This window comes from Rhincodon typus, chromosome 11 (genome assembly GCF_021869965.1).
Source record: "Rhincodon typus isolate 14 chromosome 11, sRhiTyp1.1, whole genome shotgun sequence".
NCBI classification, from domain to species: Eukaryota; Metazoa; Chordata; class Chondrichthyes; order Orectolobiformes; family Rhincodontidae; genus Rhincodon; species Rhincodon typus.
Window position 1 is genome coordinate 39865055 of NC_063342.1, and position 24123 is coordinate 39889177.

Below are 24123 nucleotides of genomic sequence, written 5' to 3' on the forward strand. Positions count from 1 at the left end.
ATTTCTTCTCCTTCACCACTCATACATCAATCCCAAGTCTGTAAGAAAATCAAGATAATTCAATTATTAATTAAAAACCCATGAAATGTAAATTCCACTTTAAACCAAGACTACAAAGGCAACTGGAACACATACGGTGTCAACGGCAGTCACAAAGTTTCTCCTAGCTCTGCAGAGTTTCACCACTTCTCCCCACACAGTGTTGAATCTACCAAAAGCCTTCACCAATTGCATCATTATGCTCAAGTCACCATATATCATCACCAGCAAGACACACACTGACACACTCTCTGTCCCTCCAATCACCTCAGCTCTGATGGTACAGATTTCCTAGATTCCTTTGTCCAACCTCGAATGAACTGCAAAATACAGCCCAGTCCACTAATGTGAAAGTGCCCTCCACAGAGAGAGACAGTGCTGCTTCTACGAAGAGATTCACTTGAAAATGTCTTTTTCCTACCCAGCTGTGGTAGAACAACTGTAACTCAACACTAAAATTGCTCATATGCACATTTCAGAAGCAATCCGACACCTCCTTCTACCGCCCCCTTGACCTGTCCGTCCTCCCTGGACTGACGTATCTCCTCCCTACCTCCCCACCTACACTCACCTTTACTGGCTCCATCCCCACCTCTTTCCTCTCCACCTATTTTCTCCTATCCACCTATCTTCTCCTCTATCCATCTTATATCCGCCTCCCCCTCTCTCCCTATTTATTTCAGAACCCCCTTCCCCTCCCCCATTTCTGAAGAAGGGTCTAGGCCCGAAATGTCAGCCTTCCTGCTCCTGTGATGCTGCTTGGCCTGCTGTGTTCATCCAGCTCTGCACCTTGTTGTCTCGATACAGTTAATGTTGGCTATAGATTCTTTTCTGAGAACTTGGTTTCACTCTGTATTTCAAGGGACCTACAAATGCCGGAAATGGAAGGTTTATCCCAAAGCACGAGGTTCACCACACAACTATACATTACAATTCTGTTTTCCATCCCTTTTCCAAATGTGCATCCAGGCGGCTTTTGACCTTTAATTCCATTTAGCTCCTTTAATTTATTTTTGCTAATTAGTTTATTACATGATACTTAATCCAACATTTTGAAAATCCACATAATTAAAACCAACTGCAGTGTACACATCAACATAAGACAAAAAATCTCTCTCAAATACAATTTCCCTTTAACAATTCCATACTAATTTTCATTTATTGCCACATATGCTTCCAAATGCCACTCAAATTGTCTTCAATTATCGCTTCTAAAATTTATCCCATACAAATTTTAGGATGATGGACGCATTACTATGATCAATAAATACTACAGTCAGCCCAAATGCATTTGTTTTTGACTACATTTTGCCTGCAACATGAATTGTGATATCTCCCAGGTCCATGTCCATTTCATCTGAAAGCTAAGGTATCATGGAAAACAGATTTACCCAGGATAGACTCAAATCTGGGTCACTATTGGAAATGACCACGAGGGCACACTTCCACAGGTGTGCATTCCTAGATTCCTTAAGAAAAATACTTGAATGGAAACAGGTCAATCTGAAACTCATATGGCTGTAATTAAAAGCAATATTTCGTCTCTGTTAAGTAACTACCCAACTCCACAATGAATTTATGCAGTTTCAACACCTTCCTTATTTGGTTTATAGCTGAGAATTATCAGACTGCTAACAGCATTGTAACCGACATTTATCTTAGGTTTTGATACTTTGTGACTTACCAACATGTTTCCCCCCCAGAAGAATAATCACCATTAAAATGAGACCAATCGGCACATCAAGTCCATGTCAGCTCTGATAGTTACTCAGTTACTCAAGTCAGTTATTCAGACCCTCCATCCTCTCCCTGATGCCCTGCAATTTTGTCTCATTAGGTACTTAACCAATTCTCACTTGAAAGCCACAGCTGAATTTGCCTCTTAAATGATGCATTCCAGTTCTTTACAACTTACTGCATTACTTCCCTGTTTTTTTCTCCATTTTCATTCTGATTCCAAATTCAGGTTGTCTTCAGGAAAATTTAAAATTGGAATAAGTTTGAATCGTGGGAGATCAATGAGAATCTCCAAAACAAAACACAAGAATCAATCATAAGAAGCACAATAAATATATACAAAATTATTCTCAAAATAGCTTAGTGTTAGATTGCAATTATTTAGCATTTTTCTTTCAAACAGCACCAGGCGGAAACAAGGTGAAGCTACAATATCGACTAATCTGCATGTCAAACTGTCAGAGCAGCATGCCTTATATAACTAAGCAATTGCACAGATAGCAGTTCAAAGCAACAGAACTGCAATTCCAACATAACCAGTCAAAAATGCTGTTGTACAATTAACAAGTAATGACAGGGAAGTTTGATGAGCATCCCCATCCTGAATGATAGGGCAACCAGGCAGAAATGATAAGTGGATGATCCATATCAATCTCCTCCCAAGGTCTTCAGCATCACAGAATCCCTCCTTAGTCAATTTCATTCATTTATGTGAAACAGCTGATCATACTGGATACAATAGAACTATTACTTTGAGACTATCATGGATATCATTTTCCAGAGCTAGCAATGTCTCTAGCCAACTTGATCCAGTAGAGTCACAACACTGCCATCAACTCAATGACACGTAAAGCTGCCCAGGCAAGCCCTGTCTCCAAACAAAAAGGATAGATTCAAGCCAGTCAATTACCAGCCCAATCTACTTTCAATCATCAGTATGTTGGCAGGTTGTCAGCAGATGAGAATAACTGCCCTTGACATCAAGGCAGCAAATGCAAACTAGAAAGCTTAATTAAACTGAAATCAATGAGAATCAAGGGGAAAATGCTCGACCAGTCGAAGGCATGCTTAGCACAAAGGAATGATGACTGGAGACCAAATCAGTTCAACCTCAGGAAATTGGGAGAGCTGTCTCACAGACGAGTCAAGCAACAGCATGACAGTCATACTCACAGAATTATAGCTTACAGATGATGTCCCAGACACCACCATCACCATCCCTGGGGATGTCCTGTCTCAGCACAGATGGCAGCACAGTGATACACAGTCAGGAGAGAGTTGCCCTGGGAATCCTCAGCTTTGATGTCCGGACCTCAAAGTCTCATGGCTTCAGTTAAATATGGGCAAGGAAACCTCCTCCTGATTACCACGTCCCGTTCTCCCTCGGCTGATGAATCAGTACTCCATCATGTTGAACAAGACTTGGAGGTGGTACAGGATGACATGGGCACAAAATGTACTCTAGGTGGGGGAATTTCAATGTTCAACACCAACAGTGGCTCAACAGCTTACTGATCAAGTTGGTCAGGTCCTAAACGACATCTGTTAGACTGGGTTTGCAGCAGGTGAGAGGGAAAAACATACCTGACCTCATCCTTAACAATCTACCAGCTGCCAGATGCATCTGTCCATAACAGCATCAATAAGAGAGACCATTGCAGTCCTTGTGAAAATGAATTCCTGTCTTCACACTGAAAATACCTTCCATCATGCTATATGGCACAATCACCATTCTAAATGGAACAGACTTTGAACAAATCTAGCAACTCAAAATTGGGCATCCATGAGGTGCTGTGGGGCAACAGCAGCAGGATTGTACTCCAACACAATCTGCGATCTCAGGGCACAGCATATCCCCCACTCAACCATTACCATGAAGCCAGGGGATCAACCTTGGTTCAATGGAGAGTGCAGGAGGGCATTCCTGAAAATGAGGTATCAATCTGGTGAAGTTACCAAACAGGACTACTTGCATGCCAAACGGCATAAACAGCAAATGATAAACAGAGCCAAACAATCCCACAACCAGCAGATATAAGCTCTGTAGTCCAGCCACAACCAGTCATGAATGGTGGTAGACAATTAAACAAATCACTGGAGGAGAAGGCTTCACAAATACCCCCATCCTCAATGATAGAAGAGCTGAGCACATCAATGCAAAAGACAAGACTGAAGCATTCGCAGCAATCTTCAGCCACAGGTACCAAGTCGGTTATCCATCTTGGCCTCCTCCAGTGATCCCTAACATTACAGATACCAGTCTTCAACCAATTTGATTCATTCCAGCTGATATCAAGAAACAGTTGGCGACACTGGATACTGGAAATGCTATGGGTCTTAAAAACATTCCAGCAACAGCATTGAAGACTTGTTCTCCAAAACCTGCTGCTCACCTAGCCAAGCTCTTTCAGTACAACACTGGCATCTACCCGACAATGTGGAAATTTGTCCTGTAAATAAAAAGCAGGACAAATCCAACCCTGCCAATTACTGCCCATTAGTTCACTCTCCATCATCAGTAAAGTGATGGAAGGTACCATCAACAGTGCTATCAAGCAGCACCTGCTCAGCAATGTCCAGTCTGGGTTCTGCCAGGGCCACTCAGCTCCTGATCTCATTACAGCCTTGGTTCAAACATGGACAAAAGAGCTAAATTCAGAGGTGAGGCGAAAACAATAGCCCATGACGTCAGGGCCATATTTGACCGAGTGTAGTATCAAGGAGCCCTAGCAAAACTAGAATCAATGGGTATCAGGGGGCAAACACCCTGCTGGTTGGAGTCATACCTGGAAAATAGGAAGTTGACTGTAGTTATTGGAGGTCAGTCACCGAAGCTTCAGGACATCTCTGACGGAGTTGCTCAGGTTAGTGTCCTGGGCCCAACCATCTTCAGCTGCTTCACTGAACTTCCCTCCATCATAAAGTCAGAAGTGGGGATGTTCACCAATGATTGCATGATGTTCAGCGCCATTTGCAACTCCTCAGATCCTGAAGCAGTCCATGTTAAAATGCAACAAGATCTGGACAATATCCAAGCTTGGGCTGACAAGTGGCAAGTAACATTCGCAGCTCACAAATGCCAAGCTATGACCATCAATAAGAGATAATCTAACTACCGCCTGGTGACATACAATGGTATTACAGCGAATGTCCCATAATCAACTCTCTGGGTGTCTTCACTGACTAGAAACTCAACTGATGTGCCATATAAACAAGTAGCTACAAGAGCAGGTCAGAAGCTAGGAATACCGCGACGAGTAACTCACCTCTTGACTCCCCAAAGCCTGTCTGCCATCTACAAGGCGCAAGTCAGGAGTGGGATGGAATGCTCCCCACTTGACTGATGGGTGCAGCTCCAACAATACTCAAAAAGCTTGACACCATCCAGGTCAAAGCAGCATGCTTGATTAGTACTACATCCACAAGAATCCACTCCCTCCACTACCGACACTCAGTAGCAGCAGCGTGTACTATCTACAAGATGCACTGCAGAAATTCAAAAATCCTCAGACAGTGCTTTCCAAACCCACAATAACTTCCATCTAGAAGTACAAGGTCAGCAGCTACATGGGAACACCACCACCTCCAAGTTCCCCTCCAAGCTACTCACCATCCTGACTTGGAAATATATGTCCGATCCTTCACGGTCGCTGGGTCAATATCTTGGAATTCCCTCTCTAATGGCATCGTATGTCAGCCCACAGCAGGTTCAAGGCAGCAGCTCATCACCACCTTCTCAAGGGCAACTGGGGACAGGCAATAAGTATTGGCCAGCCAGCAACAACCAATCCCACAAATGAATACATAAAAGCTTCTGGATCACGACCTCAGCCAAACCGTTTTCAGCTGCTTATTAAATGCGACATAAATACAAAAACCAAATTGTTGCTTACGTATTCCAAGGTAAATAACTAATTTCCTCAATCTCTAAATCTTTTACACTGCCCTCCTTTCCCACAAGTCAATTTTGCAAACAAGACAAAAGCAAATGAATTAGGCGTGGGAGAAGAATGCTTTGCTTTCAAGATTTCTCCACCATTCAGTAAGATCCTGGCTAATCTGAGTGTGGTCATCCACATTCCTGTCGATTCCCAATGGCCTACGACTTTCTTGTCAGTCAAGGATATATCAAACCTCATTCTTAAAAATATTCAAATACATTCGATCCATTGTTCTCTGGGGAGAAGAATTCTAAGGATAGTCAACCCTCAAAGAATTTCTCCTCATTTTACTCTTAAACAGGAATGCCTTGTTGTTAAAATAGAGTCCCTTAGTTCCAGTCCCCACAAGGGGCCATGATGTCAATTCCCCTCAGAATTTTATCTTTCAATCAAATCACTTCTCATTCTTCTATACTTCATCCTATCCAATCTTTCTTCATAAAATTACCCTTCAAGAACTTGGGTATCAGTCAAATAAGTACAGTAATTCAGGTGTGGACTCTGCAATGTCTGTACAACTTAGCAAAATACTTTTATATTCTATTCTTCAAGCAAAAACATTCCATTTGCCTTTTTGGTCACTTGTTGTACCTGCATATTAATGCTTTATGATATAAAAGGACACACAGATCCCCACATCCAACAGAGTCTGTAGTCCCTCCCCATCTAAATAGAATGCTACTTTTCTATTCTTCCTGTTTCATGTTTGCTCACAGGATACTCCATCTGCGAATTTTATGCTCACTCACTTAAAATATATACAATCTTTTGTAGGCCCATGTCCTGTTCACAACTTATATTCCTATGTTATCATTAGCAAATTTAGCAACCATATGCCCCCTCATTTAAGTAATTAATACAAATTATCAATAGTTGAGGCCCTAACCTTGGTCCCTGTAGCACTCCACTTGTCACATTTTCCCAATCTGTAAATGAACTATTTTCAGTTTCCCATTAGCTAACCAACTCTTTATTCAATGCTCATGTTTACCCCTAACATCATAAGTTCTCAATTTTCATAGTAATTCTGCTGTGGTACCAGGTCAAACTCCTCTTGGAAATCTTGAAAGTATAGCACATTAACAGGATTTTCTTTATCTATTGACAAGGTTGTTACTTCTTCAGAGAAATCCAATAAATTAGTCAAGTATGATTTTCCTTTTACAAAATCATGTTGACTCTGCCTGATTTTATTGTGATTTTCTAAATACCTGGTTATAACTGCCTCAAAACTAGATTACAGCATTTTCCCTGTAACAGATGGCAGAACAATCGGTGTCTCATATTCGGTCTCCATCCTTTTCTGATGAGAGGAATCACACTTGCTATTTTCTAATCTGAAGGGACTTTACTAGAATCTATCAAAGTCTGGAATATTAACATTACATACCCACTACCACAGCAACCACTTTTTAAGACTCTAGAGCAAAGTCAATCAGAACTTTGGGGCTTGTCAGCTTTTTGCTTCTAATAACTTTCTCAGCACCCAATCCCTGTTGATTGTAACTGTTTTAAATTCCTCCTTCCTCTTACCTCCTGATTCACCATTGCTTCTGAGATGTTAGTGGATCCTCTACAGTGAAGGCAGATGCAAAATATGTTAAATTCACCTCTTATTTTCTGTTTTCCATTATAAATTGTCAGACTGTCACTCCAGAGGATCAATGCTCACCTTACTCTTTTCCTTCCTTGGAGAAATGCTTACTGATTTTTCGGTTTCTAGTTAACTTTCTCACATACTCCAATTCCTCTTTCCTTATTAATCTTGCCATAATCATTCGCTGTTTTTACATTCTGTAAGACCCATCTTCTTACCAGTTATTCATCGTTGCAGAATAGTGTATTTTTCCTTTCAATTTAATACTACCCTTAATTTTCTTAGGCAGCCACAGACACACATCCTACCTTTAGAGTCGGTCTTACACATTGGAATGCATTTTTTGTGTACCTGAAATAGCTCTTTAAATATCCGACAATGTATCTCTACTGACCTATCACAAACTAATGTCTCAGTTCATTTTAGCCAGTTCCATCTTCATGCCTTCATTCTTGCGCTAGAATCATACAACACGGAAATAGACCCTTCGGTCCAACCAGACCATGCTGAACATAATCTCAAACTAAACTAGTCTCACGTACCTGCTCCTGGCCCACATACCTCCAAAACCTTCCCTATTCATGTACTTATCCAAATGTGTTTTAAATGTTGTAATTGTACCCACATCCACCACTTCCTGAGGAAGTTCAATCCACACACGAACCACCCTCTGTGTAAAAAATATTTGCCCTTTCTGTCTTTTTAAAATTTCTCTCCTCTCACCTTAAAGAGGTGTCCCCTAGTCTTGAAATACCCCATTCTAGGGAAAAGGCAACTACCATTAACCCCATCTATACCCCTCATTATTTTATTAACTTCTATACGGTCACCACTCAACCTCCTATGCTCCAGTGAAAAAAGTCCCAACCTATCAAGTGTTTAAAAGAACACAGAACAGTACAGCACAGTACAGGCCCTTCGGCCCATGGTGTTGTGCCGACCTATTATCCTATTCAAAGATCAAACTACCCTGCATACCCTTCATTTTCTTATCATCCATTTGCCCATCCAAGAGTCGCTTAAATATCCCTAATGTATCTGACTCCACTACCACCGTCAGCAGCACATTCCATGCATCCACCACTCTCTGTGTAAAGAACCTACTTCTGACATCTCCCCTATATCTTCCTCCAATCACCTTAAAATTATCCACCTGTGGTAGTCATTTTCACCCTGGGAAAAAGTCTCTGCTATCCACTCTATCTATGCCTCTCATCATCTTGTACAGCTCTATCAAGTCACCTTTCATCGTTCTTCGCTCCAATAAGAAAAGCCCTAGATCCCTCAACCTTTCCTCATAAGACCTGCCCTTCAGTACAGGCAGCATCCTGGTAAATCTCCTCTGCACCCTCTCTAAAGCTTCCACATCCTTCCTATAATGAGGCGACCAGAACTGAACACCATAAGAACATAAGAACTAGGAGCAGGAGTAGGCCATCCGGCCCCTCAAGCCTGCCCCGCCACTTAATAAGATCATGGCAGATCTTTTTGAGACTCAGTTCCACCTACCTGCCCGCTCACCATAACCCTTAATTCCTTTACTGTTCAAAAATTTATCTAGCCTTGCCTTAAACACATTCAGTGAGGTAGCTTCAACCGCTTCACTGGGCAGGGAATTCCACAGATTCACAACCCTTTGGGTGAAGAAGTTTCTCCTGACCTCAGTCCTACATCTGCTTCCCTTTATTTTGAGGCTATGCCCCCTAGTTTCACCTGCTAGTAGAAACAACCTCCCTGCCTCCACCTTATCTATTCCCTTCATAATCTTATATGTTTCTATAAGATCTCCCTTCATTCTTCTGAATTCCAATGAGTATAATCCCAGCCTACTCAGTCTCTCCTCATAATCCAATCCTCTCAACTCTGGAATCAACCGAGTGAATCTCCTCTGCACCCCCTCCACTGCGAGTATATCCCTTCTCAAGTAAGGAGACCAAAAACTGCACACAGTACTCCAGGTGTGGCCTCACCAGGACCCCGTACAGCTGCAGCATAGCCTCCCTGTTTTTAAACTCCATCCCTCTAGCAATGACAGACAAAATTCCATTTGCCTTTTTAATTACCTGCTGCACCTGCAATCCTACTTTTAGCAATTCATGCACAAGGACACCCAAGTCCCTCTACACAGCAGCGTGCTGCAATTTTTTACCCTTTAAAACATAGTCCATTTTGCTGTTATTCCTACCAAAATGGATGACCTCACACTTACTGGAATATCCAATATTCCAAGTGTGGTCCAACTAGGATTTTATAGAGCTGCAGCATTACCTGGCAGCTCTTTAACTCAATTCCCCTGCCAATGAAAGCCAACACACCATACATCTTCTTAACAACTATGTGGGATCTATGGACATGGACCCCAAGATCCCTCTGTTCCTCCACACTGCCAAGAATCCTGCCATTAACCCTGTATTCTGCATTCAAATTCGACCTTCTAAAATAAATCACTTCACACTTCTCTGGGTTGAATTCCATCTGCCAATTCTTTGCCCAGCTCTGCATCCTGTCAACGTCCTGTTGCAACCTACAACAGCCCTCCACGCTGTCCACAACTCCACCAACCTTCATGTCAACGGCAAACTTACTAACCCACCCTTCCACTTCCTTATCCAAGTCATTTATAAAGATCACAAAGTGTAGAGGTCCCAGAACAGATCACTGCGGAACACCACTGGTCACCAAGCTCCAGGCTGAATACTTTCCATCTACTACTGGACAGCCAATTCTGTATCCAGACAGCCAAATTTCCCTGAATCCCATGCCTCCTTACTTTCTGAATGAGCCTACCATGTGGAACCTTATCAAATGCCTTGCTAAAAATCCATATAGACTACATCCACGGCTCTGCCTTCACCAAAGCGTTTTGTCACATCAAGAATTCAGTAAGGCTTGTGAGGCATGACCTGCCCATCACAAAGCCATGTTGACTATTTCTAATCAAACTGTGCTTTCCAAATAATCATAAATACTATCTCTCAGAATCCTCTCCGATAATTTGTCCACCACAGAAGTAAGACTGACTGGTCTGTAATTCCCAGGATTATCCCTATTCCCGTTCTTGAACAAGGGAATGACATTTGCTACCCTCCAATCATCTGGTACTACTCCAGTGGACAGTGAGGACACAAAGATCATCGCCAAAGGCACAGCAATCTCTTCTCTCACTTCCCATAGCAACCTTGGGTGTATCCCATCTGGCCCAGGGGACTTATTTATCCTCATGTTTTTCAAAATTTCTAGCACGTCCTCCTTCCTAACATCAACCTGTTCAAGCATATCAGTCTGTTTCACGCTGTCCTCACAAGCGTCAAGGTCCCTCTCACTGGTGAATACTGAAACAAAGTATTCATTAAGGACCTCCCTTACCTCCTCCGACTCCACACACAAGTTCCCTCCACAATCCCTGATTGGCCCAACCCTCACTCTGGCCATCCTCTTGTTCCTCACATAAGTATACAACGCCTTGGAGTTTTCCTTCATCCTACCTGCCAAGGCTTTTTCATACCCCCTTCTAGCTCTCCTAAGTCCATTCTTCCGTTCCTTCCTGGCTACCTCGTAGCCCTCTAGAGCCCTGGCCGATCCTTGCTTCCTCAACCTTAAGTAAGCTTCCTTCTTCCTCTTGAAGAGATGTTCCACGTGTCTTGTCATCCAAGGTTCCTTCACCTTACCATCCCTTCCTTGCGTCAGTAAGGCAAACCTATCCAGTACTCGCAGCAAGTGCTCCTCAAACAATTTCCACATTTCTGCTGTGCATTTCCCCGAGAATATCTGTTCCCAATTTATGCTCCGCAGTTCTTGCCTAATAACATTGTAATTCACTCTCCCCCAATTAAATACTTTCACATTCCGCCTGCTCCTATCGCTCTCCATGGCTATAGTAAAGCTCAGAGTTGTGATCACTATCACCGAAATGCTCTCCTACTGAGAGATCTGACACCTGGTCTGGTTCGTTGCCAAGCACCAAATCCAATATGCCTAGAACTTCGTCATTTTCTAGATCAGCGCTTACTCATCTCTGATTGTCCTGGAGGTGGTGATGAGCTGCCTCTATGTACTACTGTAACCCTTGGGATGCAAGGACACCTACAGTGCTGTTTGCAAGGTAGTTATAGGACATAGAAACAGGAGTAGGCCATTTAGCCCCCTGAGCTTGATCCACCAATGAGATCATCTGTGGCGTAGCTCCATACATCTGTCTTTAGCCCATATGCTTTAATACCTTTGCTGAACCAAAATTTATCTATCTCAGACTTAAAATTAACTACTGATCTACCATCAACTACTGTTTGTGGAAGAGAGTTTGAAAACTATACCTTGCTTTGTGGGTACAGGCACTTCCTGACAATCTCCCTTGAATGGTTTGGCCCTAATTTTTAGCAGGATTTTGATTAAATACTGTTCATAGCTACTTAATTCACACCGATCCAATCCCCTGCTCTAGACAGGCTGGTTAAGGCAGCATTTAGAACTCTGCCTTCATTGCTCAAACCACTGAGTATAAAAGTTGGGATGTCATGTTGAGGTTGTACAGGATGTTGGTGAGGCATATTCTGGAGTACTGTGTGCACTTCTGTTCGTCCTATTATAGGAATGATATTAGGAAACTGGACAGGGTTCAGGAAAGATTTACCAGGATGTTGCTGGGAATGGACGGTTTGAGTTATACAAATAGGCTGGGACTGTTTTCACCACAGCATTGGTGGTACAGAGGTGGAACTTTTTGAGGTTTATAAAATCATAAGGGGCATAGACAAGGTGAATGACAAGGGTCTTTTCACTAAGGTGGGGGCGTTCAAACTTGGGGCATACTTTTAAGGTGAGAAGGGAGGTTTGTAAAGGACATGAGGGGCAACTTTTCTAAAAAAAAACACAGGCTGCAGTTCATGTGTAGAATGAACTATCAGAGAAAGTAGTGAATGCAGGTACACCTACAATGTTTGAAAGACATTTGGATAAGTTCATGAATAGAACATGTTTGGAGGGATATGGGCCAAGTGCAGGCAGGTGGGACTAGTTTAGTTTCGGAACATGGCCAGCATAGACTGGTTGGATCGAAGGATCTGTTTCCATGCTGTAAGACTATGGCTGTATGATACTGGATTGTTGTCATATATGTAAAAAAAAACCCATCTTGCTCACTGATGTTCTTTAGAGAAAGGAATCTGCCATCCTTGCCATGTCTAGCCTGAGAGAGATTCTAGGCCAACAGCACAGGTTAATCCTTACATGACCTCTGGAATGCACTGGCAAAACACACTGTGGCATCAAGCTGCTAGAAAGTCTAAAAAAGGAATGAAACCATCAAACTGTCTAGCCCCAACCTAGCCGCTGGAAATGACAATGGTAAATCTCTTTTTATTGAGGATACCCTTCATCATTTTGCATTGCACTACCTCAATACTAAATGGAATAGATTTTGAACAAAGCACTCAAAACTGGGCATCCACGATGCATTGTTGGTCAACAGCAGTAGAACTGCATTCAACCACAATCTGTTAACTCATGGCCCAGCATATACGTCCATTACCAAAGCTAGGGAATAAGCGCTGTTTCAATGCAGAATACTGGAGGGCATGACTGCAGCAACACTAAGCATACCTAAAAATGAATCAACCTGTTGAAGTTACAACACAGGATCACTTGCATGCCAAACAGCTGAAGTAGCAACCAAGCGTCAATGATAAGAGATCCCACAACCAGATAATATCGAAGCTCTACTGTCCTGGCACACAGTCACGAATAGTGGTTGACAATTAACAGTTAAGAAAAGGGGTGGTTCAACAATTATCCCCATCCTCAATATCAGGGGAAGCCTAGCAAATCAATGTTAAGATGCTTTCACCTCAACTTATACAATTTCTAGTGAGAGAGAAGTACGAGTAAATGACTCCATCTCAGCCTCCTCCGAGGTTCCCAGCATCACAGATACTTGTATAAAACCAATTCAATTTACCCCCTCGTGATATCAAGGAACAGCTGAAGACAATGAATGCTGCAAAGGTAGAGACCTTGACAAGGCCCTCTTGTGGCAGAGGTCAAGTCTCTACCCATGACCCAGGAGGCCTGGGTTCAAGTCCCACCTGCTCCAGATGATGTGTGTAGTAATATCTCTGAACAGGCTAATTAGAAAAATACAGGTAGTTCTCCTATAACACAACAGTCTTGCATGACCTCGTGCTGTAGAAAATTGCATTATAGGGAAACTGCTATACCTGTAAAGCAGAAAGCGTCCACTATTCATCAATCGCATTATAGCCAATTTGTGTTAACGAAACACGTGTTCTAGCAGCACTACTTGTAGGTTAAGTGAATAATTTTTAAAAATGCTGACACAGCGATATCTTTAGGCCAGAAGGCCAAGGTTCATGTCCCACCAGCTCCAGTGGTGTGTCATAATGTCCAAGTAGGCTGATTATAATAAACACAGACTCTGACAATATTTCAGCAATATTCCTGAACACCTGTGCTCCAGAACCAGCTGATCCAATACAGGTGCAACACTAGCATTTAGCCAGCAACATGCAAAAAAAAACACTAATCCAAACTGGCCAATTACTACCCTATCAGTCTACTGTCTATCAAAGAGATGGAAGGGGTCATTAACAGAATTATCACGTAGCATTTGCTTAGCAAAAACTCTTCCATTGATGGTCAATTTAGATTTCTCCAGGGTCAAAGAGCTCCTGATCTCATTACATTCTTGGCCCAGAAAGAGACAAAATAACTGAACTCTATAGGTGGTGAGTTGCTGCCTTTGATATTAAGGTAACATTTGATCAGGAATGGCATCAAATAGCAAACCTAGAATCAATAGGTATCAGGGCAAAAACTCTCCATTAGCCAAAGTCATACTCTGTATAACAGATGGATGTGGTTGTTGGAGGTCGATCATCTCAATTCTAGGACATGACTGAGGGCATTCTTCAGGGTAGTGTTCTTGGCTCAACCATCTTCAGCTGCTTCACAAATGACCTTCAATCATCATTAGTTCATAAATAGAAGTGTGTGACTGGACAATATTCAGCCCTGTTCACGAATCCTCAGTTATTGAAGCAGCCTGTGTCCATATGCAGATAGAAATGGATAACACGCAGACTTGGGCAACAAGTAAGATTCACAATTCAAACAGCACTGTGTCTGTTTACATCCCCAAGGACTGCACCAATTTAAGAAGGCAGCTCACCACCACCACTTTCTCAAGGGCAATGTATAATAGCCAAAAATACTAGTTCAGGTAATGACCATCTCTGACAAGAAAGCATCTAACCATCATCCCTTAACATTCACTAAATCCTTCACTATCAACATTCTGGCCTTTCCCATTTTCCAGAAATGGAACTGGATCAGCAAAATAAATATTGTGGATACAAGAACACAACAGAGGCTGAGAATTCTGTGGAAGGTAATTCATCTTGTTTCCTCAATGCCTGTCCACCATCTAGCAGGTAAAAATCAGGAGTGACAGAATACACTGCACTTGCCTGGATGAGTGAAGTTCCCACAATATTCAAATAGCTGGACACTACTCAGAACAAAGCAGCCCAGTAGATTGGTACCCACTTGTTAGCTCTAATTTTCACTTCATTTGCCACTGATGCAAAGTAGTTATGGTGTGTTCCAGCTACAAAATGCACTGCAGCAATTCACTTTCGACAATGCTGCCACAGGTCTTTTCCTCTGGGTAGGGGAGTCCAAAACTAGAGGGGATAGGTTTGGGTGAGAGGGGAAAGATTGTGTGCCTGGAATGAGCTGCCAGAGGAAGTGAAGGAGGCTGGCACAATTACAACATTTAAAAGGCATCTGGCTAGGTATACGAATAGGAAGAGTCGAGGGTGGGTATGGACCAAATGCTGGCATGCAGTATGACTCTATAATAATACTTCATTTGGGTAAGAAATTTAACCCTGGCTGAAAGAAGAAAAAACCATCAATTAAGGTATCTTGAAACTCAGGGAAAAGAGTCTTCTGCAGGTGCATCAGAATTGCCTGACTTCAATGACATATAGTTTTCTTTGACCATATCGAACCAGTGCAGAGACCAGTTTTTAAACTGGACTGTGTAAAGTGGATCTGATCCATTGACATTTGACACACTTTACAAATTCATCATCACCAGAAAAAGGTACCAGCTGATTTTCATCAGTACTGCTTGGGGTTAAAGGGGATTCGTATTTTGATGCCCAAATGAGTGTTGAGCATATAGCTATACACACACACACACACACACACACACACAGAATTATCCATCTACAAATAGGGCATGCGAAAATGAATATATGCAGCTACAATAGAAAATTAGATCAGGAATGTGAATGGATAGCAATGGTTTGCTTATTACTGTCCATTCTCATTGTCCTTCCAGAATTCAAATATTAGTAAATGCCTTCCATCTGAGCTATAAATAAAATAATTTGTAATAACCCGTAGAGAATGCTGCACATGATAAAACTACCGCACATAGCAGTGAACAAACTAATCAATATGGCTCTTCAAGTAATGTGGAAGAGATGGGCTATAAACAATGCAACACCTTCACTTTTGGAGGCTGCACATGAATTCTTATTGCGGAGAAAAATTGTCTAGTGGAGAGGAACTCATTGGATCCACACAGTTTCAACTAATACACCCATCTAATACTTTAGAATGCTGGGAAACGATATTATTCAGCTGGATCCAGTGCAAGATTTTAAGAATTATGATGATGTACCAACTGTACCTTAAATGCTGACATGTTCTTTTAATTCAACTGATAAATTTAAGGATTTCAAAAAGGCTTTTTTTCCTTAAGCTGCAGCCACTTGTCATACTAAGTGTAATACACAGTTAAACGTATGCAGTTCAACTAAATTCCTGCATGTTTTGGAATTAATCTTAAGCATCACTCTGAACTGTTGGGATTTTGAGCATAATCTGCAAAAACAATGTGTTAACTTAGAAATCCATACTTTAAACACAAAATGATGTGCACAATTTTGCCTACATTTAACTGGCAATTAAGCATAATGAATGAAGTAATTAATACGAATTCAATGAATTCTAGATCCACGTTAGTTTTGGACATACACATTTGCAAAGTATTCACCCCACACCCAAGTTTATCAAAAATATAATTACTTACTTTCTGCTTTGGATAGAGTGCAAGGATTGGAATCAATCAATGCCAACTGAAAATGCTGCAGATAAAATGAATATCAATACAAAGTTAGTACAAAAAGGCAAGCAGATCTAAAGTGACAAAGGATACTAGGTAAAGCAACACTAAAAGATACTATAAATTTTCTAATATTCGTACCCATCAGAAACAAAAACAAACGCAGAAAAACATTACATGACTGCAACTTTTAATGGTTATCGTCAAAAATCTCAAAACAATGCAATTTAGTAATTAGTAAACCTCAAGCTAATCATGGGGTCCAATCCCAAAATCACAACTGGTGAAACTTAAATTCCATTACTAAGTGTGGAAAATAAAATTAATTTCAGTATCAGTAGCATTGGCAATTATCACTTTTTTTTTGTAAAAACCCATCTGAGTAAAGGATGACTTAAAAAAACTACTAAAAAAGGAAGAAAATTGATTATGCAAGCACATTGGCAAAAAACATAAAAACAACAACAGCGCCAAAGAAAATGAAAAGAGAATTGCCAAAGTAAATGAGAGACCCTTGGATGATGCAACTGAAATAATGAGGAACAAGGAATTGGTAGATAATTTAAACCAATTTCATTCATTTCAAACCTAGTTGTAGTTGTTCCTCAAGTCCTAAACCCAACCAACTTCAGCTACTTCAATGACCTTTCCTTCATCATAAAGGTCAGAATTAGGGATGTCCACAGACCAGAAACTAAAATGGGCGACAGTGTTTTAGCATTGCTGCCTCACAGTGCAAAGGACCCAGGTTCAATTCCAGCCTCAAATCGATTGTCAGTGTGGAGTTTGCACATTCTTCCCGTGTTTGCATAGGTTTCCTCCAGGTGGTCTGGTGTCCTCCCACAGTCCAAAGATGTGCAGTTAGCTGGACTAGCCATGCTAAATTGCCCATAGTGTCCAGGGATGTGCAGGTTAGGTGGATTAGCCACAGGAAATGCAAGGTTACAGGGATATGGTAGGTGTGTGGGCATGGGTGGGATACTCTTCAGAGTGTCAGTGTGGACTCAAAGGGCTGAATGGCCTGCTTCCACACTGTAGGAATTCTATGAACTGGACAAGCCATATAAGCACAATGGCTATGAGGAATTTTGTGGTATGTATCTCTTCTTCCATCTACAAAGGTGGAAGTCAAGATCACTGCAAATCCTATAAAACTCAAGCAGCTCAATGCTATCTAAGTTTAGCACTAAAATGCATCCCCTCTGCAACTACATACAGTCATTGTATCTTGTAGATTGTGCCAGTAGATAGTGATAAAGTAGCAATTCACCCAAGACTCCTTCTACGGGACCTTCCAAAAGCATGACCTCAACATCTCGAAGGACAAGGGCTACAGATACACAAGGATACCCCAAATTGCAAGTTGCCCTCAAAACAACACAACACCCTGACTTGGATCTGCATTTCAAATCATGCATCTCCTGTCCTAATAGCACACTTGAGTGTCCCTACCAGCACTGCAGGGGTCCAAGAACCATCAATTTCTCCTGGGCAAATAGGGCTGGGTAATAATTGCTGGTTTCATCAACAATTCCCATATCCTATGAATGAATGTGTTGATATACATTACAGGGAGAGAGATAGAGGGAGAGGGGTGTAGAGAGAGAGAGAGAGAGCGCGAGCGAGAGCATATAAATGTTAAATTATACATTATATGCAAATAGAATTAAAAAACTAACATGTAAATTTCTTGAAAGTAAACAAACCAAACAAATTTCTCAAAGCTTTCCGCCCCCGCCACAACTCTTGGATCCCTTTAGCCCACAGGTACTGTATCCAACTCCTCCTTAAAATCATACAATGCTTTGACCTCGACTATTTTCTAAGGTAGCAAATTCAACAGGCTCTCCACTCTCTGGGTGAGGAAATTTCTCATCTCATTCCTAAATGGTTCATCTTATATTCTTAGCCTGAGACCCCTGGCTCTGGATTCCCTGTCATTGGGAACATCCGTCCTGCATATACCATGTCTAGTCAAGCTGCCAAATAGTCTACTCCTGCTCCTGTTTCTCACAATCTTATAAGCTAGACAACAAATATAATTATAACATGACAACTGTTTTACATCATGGATATTATTTTTTCCACATTAAAGAAATTTATAAACAGAAAAAATTCATGGTTCATGAATACATTTGCATTTATTCTATTTAAATGTTACATGTTGCCATGTATTACATTAATACAAACCTAAAAAGAGCTTTTTAAAAGTAATCTCTTGTTACTTATAAACAATCAGATCATTTTAACTATTCTCATTGGTATATCAACTCTAGTGGTTTCAATCATCAAGTTCACTTTTAATTGACCTTAAAATGTGGCTTGGTCAGACAGTTCCTTCAAAATGGGCATCTAAACAATCATTTATGAAGGGGTAGGTTAATCTTGGCAACTATCATTCTGATTTCAGGCTATGGCCAATGCTGAAGAAGATTGTCAAGCAATCTGACCTGTGAAAAGATCATAGAAGCCATTTTATAGCACAAGGTAAAACAGCTGAAGTAAATTATAATGGCTTTTTGTTCAAACTTACAGACTGGCCAATTGAGAACGCAGAAAATGGCTGTATTCTAAACAGCATGGTCCAATGGGCAACAGATATTGGGTCTTCAGATATTATTTAAATGAGACCAGTTACCAATAAACACCTACAGAATGCTGCCACGTAGATGGCCAGCAATGAAGTTTTCACTTCAAGGTTACTGCATCATCAAATATAGTTCGCACAGGAGTGCTAAATAGGGGATGCAATCGAGGGTGGCAGTGGCTAATTTTGCGTTCCAACCATGAAAGGAATGGTGATCATGACATTATTGAAGTGGTGGCCAGAAGAGGAAAGGGAGCAAACAGTGGATATTTGGGAGGAATTGACAGAAACATAGAAAGTAGGACCAAGTAGGCCATTCAGCCCTTTGAGCCTCTTCACCACTCAGGAAGGAGATATGACAATCAGGACTTTAGGACAGGTTGTGCGGAGCTTGTGTGGGTGGCAGCAATTTGGTGTTTCAATGTGAAATCAAGAGAAGCACTCCTACTCTTTCCAGTTCTACATTAATATGCATTTTTCCCCCCAACATAAACTTAGCTCTTTGGGAGAAGGTTACAGCTATCCCATTAAGTGTCTGCCAGTTGGAGAATTGATACAACTAATCTTTAATTATGTTCTCTAGGGGGCTATTACAAATGACTGTTCTTGTTCACTTCTGGTCTTCCTGCTATAGGAAGGATGTTGTGAAACTTGAAAGGGTGCAGAAAGAATTTACAAGCATGTTACCAGGGTTGGAAGGTTTGAGCTACACGGAGAGGATGAATAGGCTGGGGCTGTTTTCTCTACAGTGGAGGCTGAGGGGCGACATTAGAGAAGTTTATAAAATCATGAGGGGCATAGATAGGGTGACCAGCCAAGGTCTTCTCCCCAGGGTAGGGGAGTCCAAAATTAGAGGGCACAGGTTTAAGGTGAGAGGGAAAAGATTTAACAGGGACCTAAGGGGCAACTTTTTTCATGCAGAGGTAGCGCATGTATGGAATGAACTGCCGGTGGAAGCGGTGGAAGCTGGTACAATTGCAACATTTAAAAAGGGATCTGGATGGGTGTATGAATAGGAGGAGTTTAAAGGGATATGGGCCAAATGCTGGCAAATGTGATTAGATTAATTTAGGATATCTGGTCAGCATGGACAAGTTGGACTGAAGGGGCTGTTTCCATGCTGAACAGGTCTATGACTCTATTCTGAGCAGGAGAAAGCTTGTTTATGTCATGTATCGTACTCAGCCTTGTTATCTCATGAACTTATGAAGTAGTCCAGGTTAAAGAGTTCTACTTTATTCCCAAATCAATTTCCCATGCTCAAAATTACTTTTAACAAAAGTTAGTTCATCTGTCGTATGAAGTGCACACCTTTTTAAGCTTAACTATTAGGTCTTGCACAGGCATACATTGCCAATTAATATCCTAGCATTTGTAACAGTCAGCATGGATTAAGTCAACACTAGCCAGTACACAGACAAAGTCAAAACCGAACTTCCAGTCAGCCCACAGAACACTAAAACTGAAAAGCAAAGAATTGGCTGCATCACTCAGTACTCTCCTATCCCTAGCTATGCACAATATATTCCCTAAAATTTTCAATTCTTCCCTTGGTAGTACATACACAGCACTTAAGAACTTGTCTCTTGGTGTTAAGAGTTTGGTAGTTTGAGACCAGTTTCCTAATGAAGGTAGTTAACCATCTATAAGGAATTTTCACACAGTTTACCTAATTCCATTTCTCAGTTCCTCTGTCTCCATCATTTGTGTTCCGATGAAATATCCACTTTCTTCCTCAACCAAAGATTCCCCAGCACTGCTGTCAACAGGGCCCTCAGCCGGGTCCAACATCTCCTGCACGTCTGCCCTTACAACCCCTATTCCCTCCCGCAACAGTGATAGTATTCCCCTTGTCCTTCCCTACCATCCCACCAGCATCCACATCTAGAATATCATCAGCTGCCATTTCCGCCACCTCCAGCAAGATGCCACCACCAGACACATATTCCCTTCCCCTCCCCTCCCTTACATGCCTTCTGCAGGGAATGTTGTCTTCTGGACGCCCTGGTCCATTCTTCCTTCACCCTCAACAACTTCACACCCCAAACCCCTCCTGGCCCACTGCACCTGCCAAAGGTTTAACTCCTCCCCATTTCAGTCCTCCGTCCTCAGTATCCAAGAGCTGAAACATACCTTCTAGGTGAAGCAACACTTCACCTGCACTTCCCACAATCTAGTCTACAGCATTCACAGCTCACAACGTCATCTCCTCTACACTGGGGAAACGAAGCATAGACTGAGTGACCGCTTCGCAAAACATCTACGTTCTGCCCACAAAAAAGACCCTGAGCTTCCAATTGCCTGCCACTTTAACACACCACCCTCTTCCCTGGCCAACATCTCTGCCTCTGGCTTGTTAGTGTTCCAGCAAAGCTCAGTGAAAGCTGGAAGAACAACACCTCATTTTCCACTTGGGGTCTCTGCAGTCCTCTGGACTCTATATAGAGTTCAAAAATTTTAGGGCCTAAACTTCCACTGTCCTAGCCTCATACCCCACACATCAGGCTTTGTTATCACACAGCCTGCCACTATATACTACCTATTGTTAGTCACTAACAGCTTCCATTAACAACTATTCACCCTCCTAGCCAGATCGCAATCCACTCCTTTGTCTGTCCAACCGTTCTTCTCTCTCTCTGGGTTCTATCCCCATCCATCGTTTACTCCTTACCCCATCCCCCCACTCTATCTTCTGCATATAAACCAACATTTTCTTAGCTGCCATCAGTTCTGAGGAAGGGTCACCCAACCCGAAACGTTGACTCTGATTTTTCTTTACAGGCCTTCTAAGCTTTTCCAGCAACTTCTGTCTTGGCTCCTGATTTACAGCATCCAGTTCTTTCAGTTTTTGTTATGTAATTGAAGAAGCAGTTTAGATGTAATATGTTAATTAGACAAAAATGTGTAATGACCTTCTGAACTGTCAACCCCAATTTTAAAAACTATTTGAGAAATATTTTGCTCAGCTTTTTTTTTTTAACAAAACAGTTATGTGGCCACCAGGCATTTTGGACCTTACTTCCTGAACATTAGCTGCAGTGGTTCAGTCGCTTGTAACTAGAAATACTGCCTATAGTAAGTTGAGATGCAAACTGAAACCTAGTATTATGGAGTAAATAAAAACAGAAGAGTGTTAGAATTGACTGTTCCCTAAATGTTCGATTCCTTTGTCAGTCGTTAATAAAATTCAAATCAGAAATACATCAAGTCACTGCTTTTAATAAGACTTTCTGTAAGAGCTTTCATAGAGTTATTTCATTTTCGGCAAGTGAATAGGCAGAGGCCTTGTGTGTAGTTAAGGTGGAGATAGATTCTTGATCAATGGAGTTACAGGGAAAATGCAGGAAAGTGGATGTGAGGAACGTCAGATCAGTCATGATCCTATTGAATGGTGGAGGAGGCTCAAGGGGCTGAACAGCCCAATCTGTCCCTATTTATGCTCTAATGTATGATCAATAATTAATAAACAATATTAGTTTTAAAAAAATATAGTCCAGTATGGGGTTCAATACCATGATGGTGAGCTCAAGAGCCCCATTAATTGCTAACTGGGAATTGTTTGTGCAATCTTTCCAACTCACTTCAGAAGATTGTTACTTAAACTTACAATTATTTTTGCTATTTTATATGTTTGTGTTCCATTAAAAATTCTATCTTATCTCCAGAAGTCAAAAATGAGATTTGACAATTTGCAGCTACACACATGCTGATGCTCTGAACAAAAAGCTAATAAGGATCTATTGTGTATGTGAGGTGGCACAGCGCTCGATTCCTTTCTCATTAGTGGCAGGAGTTGCACATTTCATTTGAAGGCTGTTCCTGCAAACCTTTGAAATCAGGATCTCTCTAAAATTATTTTTTCTAGTATTTCTTGTAAGGCCTGTTGCAGCTGGTACTTCCTGGAGTGGAAAGTTAGGGAGGAAATTGCAGGGCCCCTAGCAGAAATATTTGTATCATCTATAACAATGGGTGAGGTGCCAGAGGACTGGAGGGGCTAATGTTGTGCCTTTATTTAAGAAAGGCTGTGAGGAGATGCCTAGGAACTATAGGCCTGCGGTCTGATATCGGTGGTGTACAAGTTGTTGGAGGTGATTCTGAAAGATAGACTTTATGGAAAGGTAAGGAATGATTAGAGATAGTCAGCATGGTTCTGAGAGAGGGAAATTGTGTCTCACAAACTTGATTGAGATTTTTGAGGAAGTAACCAAGAAGACTCTGGTAAAACCTCTGACAAGGTTCCACATGGCAGACTATTTAGTGAAGTTAGATTACATGGGATTTGCAGTGAGCTTGCCAACTGGATACAGAATTGGCTTTAGATGGAGACAGGGTCGTGGTAAAGGATTGTGTTTTGGACTAGAGGCCTGTGACCAGCAGTATTCCAAAGTGATCAGTACTGGGTTCAAGACAACAAGATGCAGGGCTGGATGAACACAGCACGCCAAGCAGCATCATAGGAGCAGAGAGGCTGACGTTTCAGGCCTAGACCCTTCATCAGAAAAGGGGGAGGGGAAGGGGGTTTTGAAATAAATTGGGAGAGAGTGGGAGGCGGATAGAAGAGGGATAGAGGAGAGGATAGGTGGAGAGGAAACAAACAGGTCGAAGAGGCGGGGATGGAGCCAGGAAAGGTGAGTGTAGGTAGGGAGTTAGGAAGGGGATAGGTCAGTCCAGGGAGGACGGACAGGTCAAGGGGGCGGGATGAGGTTGGTCGGTAGGAGATGGAGGTGCGGCTTGAGGTGGGAGGAGGGGATAGGTGGGAGGAAGAACAGGTTAGGGAGGCAGGGACGAGCTGGACTGGTTTTGGGATGCGGTAGGGGGAGGGGAGATCTTGAAACTTGTGAAATCCACATTGATACCATTGGGCTGCAGGGTTCCCAAGCGGAATATGAGTTGCTGTTCCTGCAACCTTCGGGTGGCATCATTGTGGCACTGCAGGAGGCCCAGGATGGACATGTCGTCTGAGGAATGGGAGGGGGAGTTGAAACGGTTCGCAATAAACAACTGCACCTCCCAGTCGCGAACCATTTCAACTCCCCCTCCCATTCCTCAGACGACATGTCCATCCTGGGCC

At 42.0% G+C, this 24123-nt stretch overlaps 1 protein-coding gene across 4 annotated transcripts in view; it reads right to left on the bottom strand.

Moving 5' to 3' along the window:
* Positions 1–24123, bottom strand: part of kdm6a (lysine (K)-specific demethylase 6A) — a 224219-nt gene that overhangs the window by 107070 nt on the left and 93026 nt on the right. For all 4 annotated transcript variants that reach the window (XR_007263189.1, XM_048602716.1, XM_048602715.1 and 1 more), the window contains exon 7: positions 16433–16487. Coding sequence is in view for 3 of the 4 variants with exons in the window: in XM_048602716.1 (XP_048458673.1) it covers positions 16433–16487 (55 nt within the window). In the remaining variant the exon portion in view is untranslated. The remainder of the gene's footprint in view (positions 1–16432; positions 16488–24123) is intronic.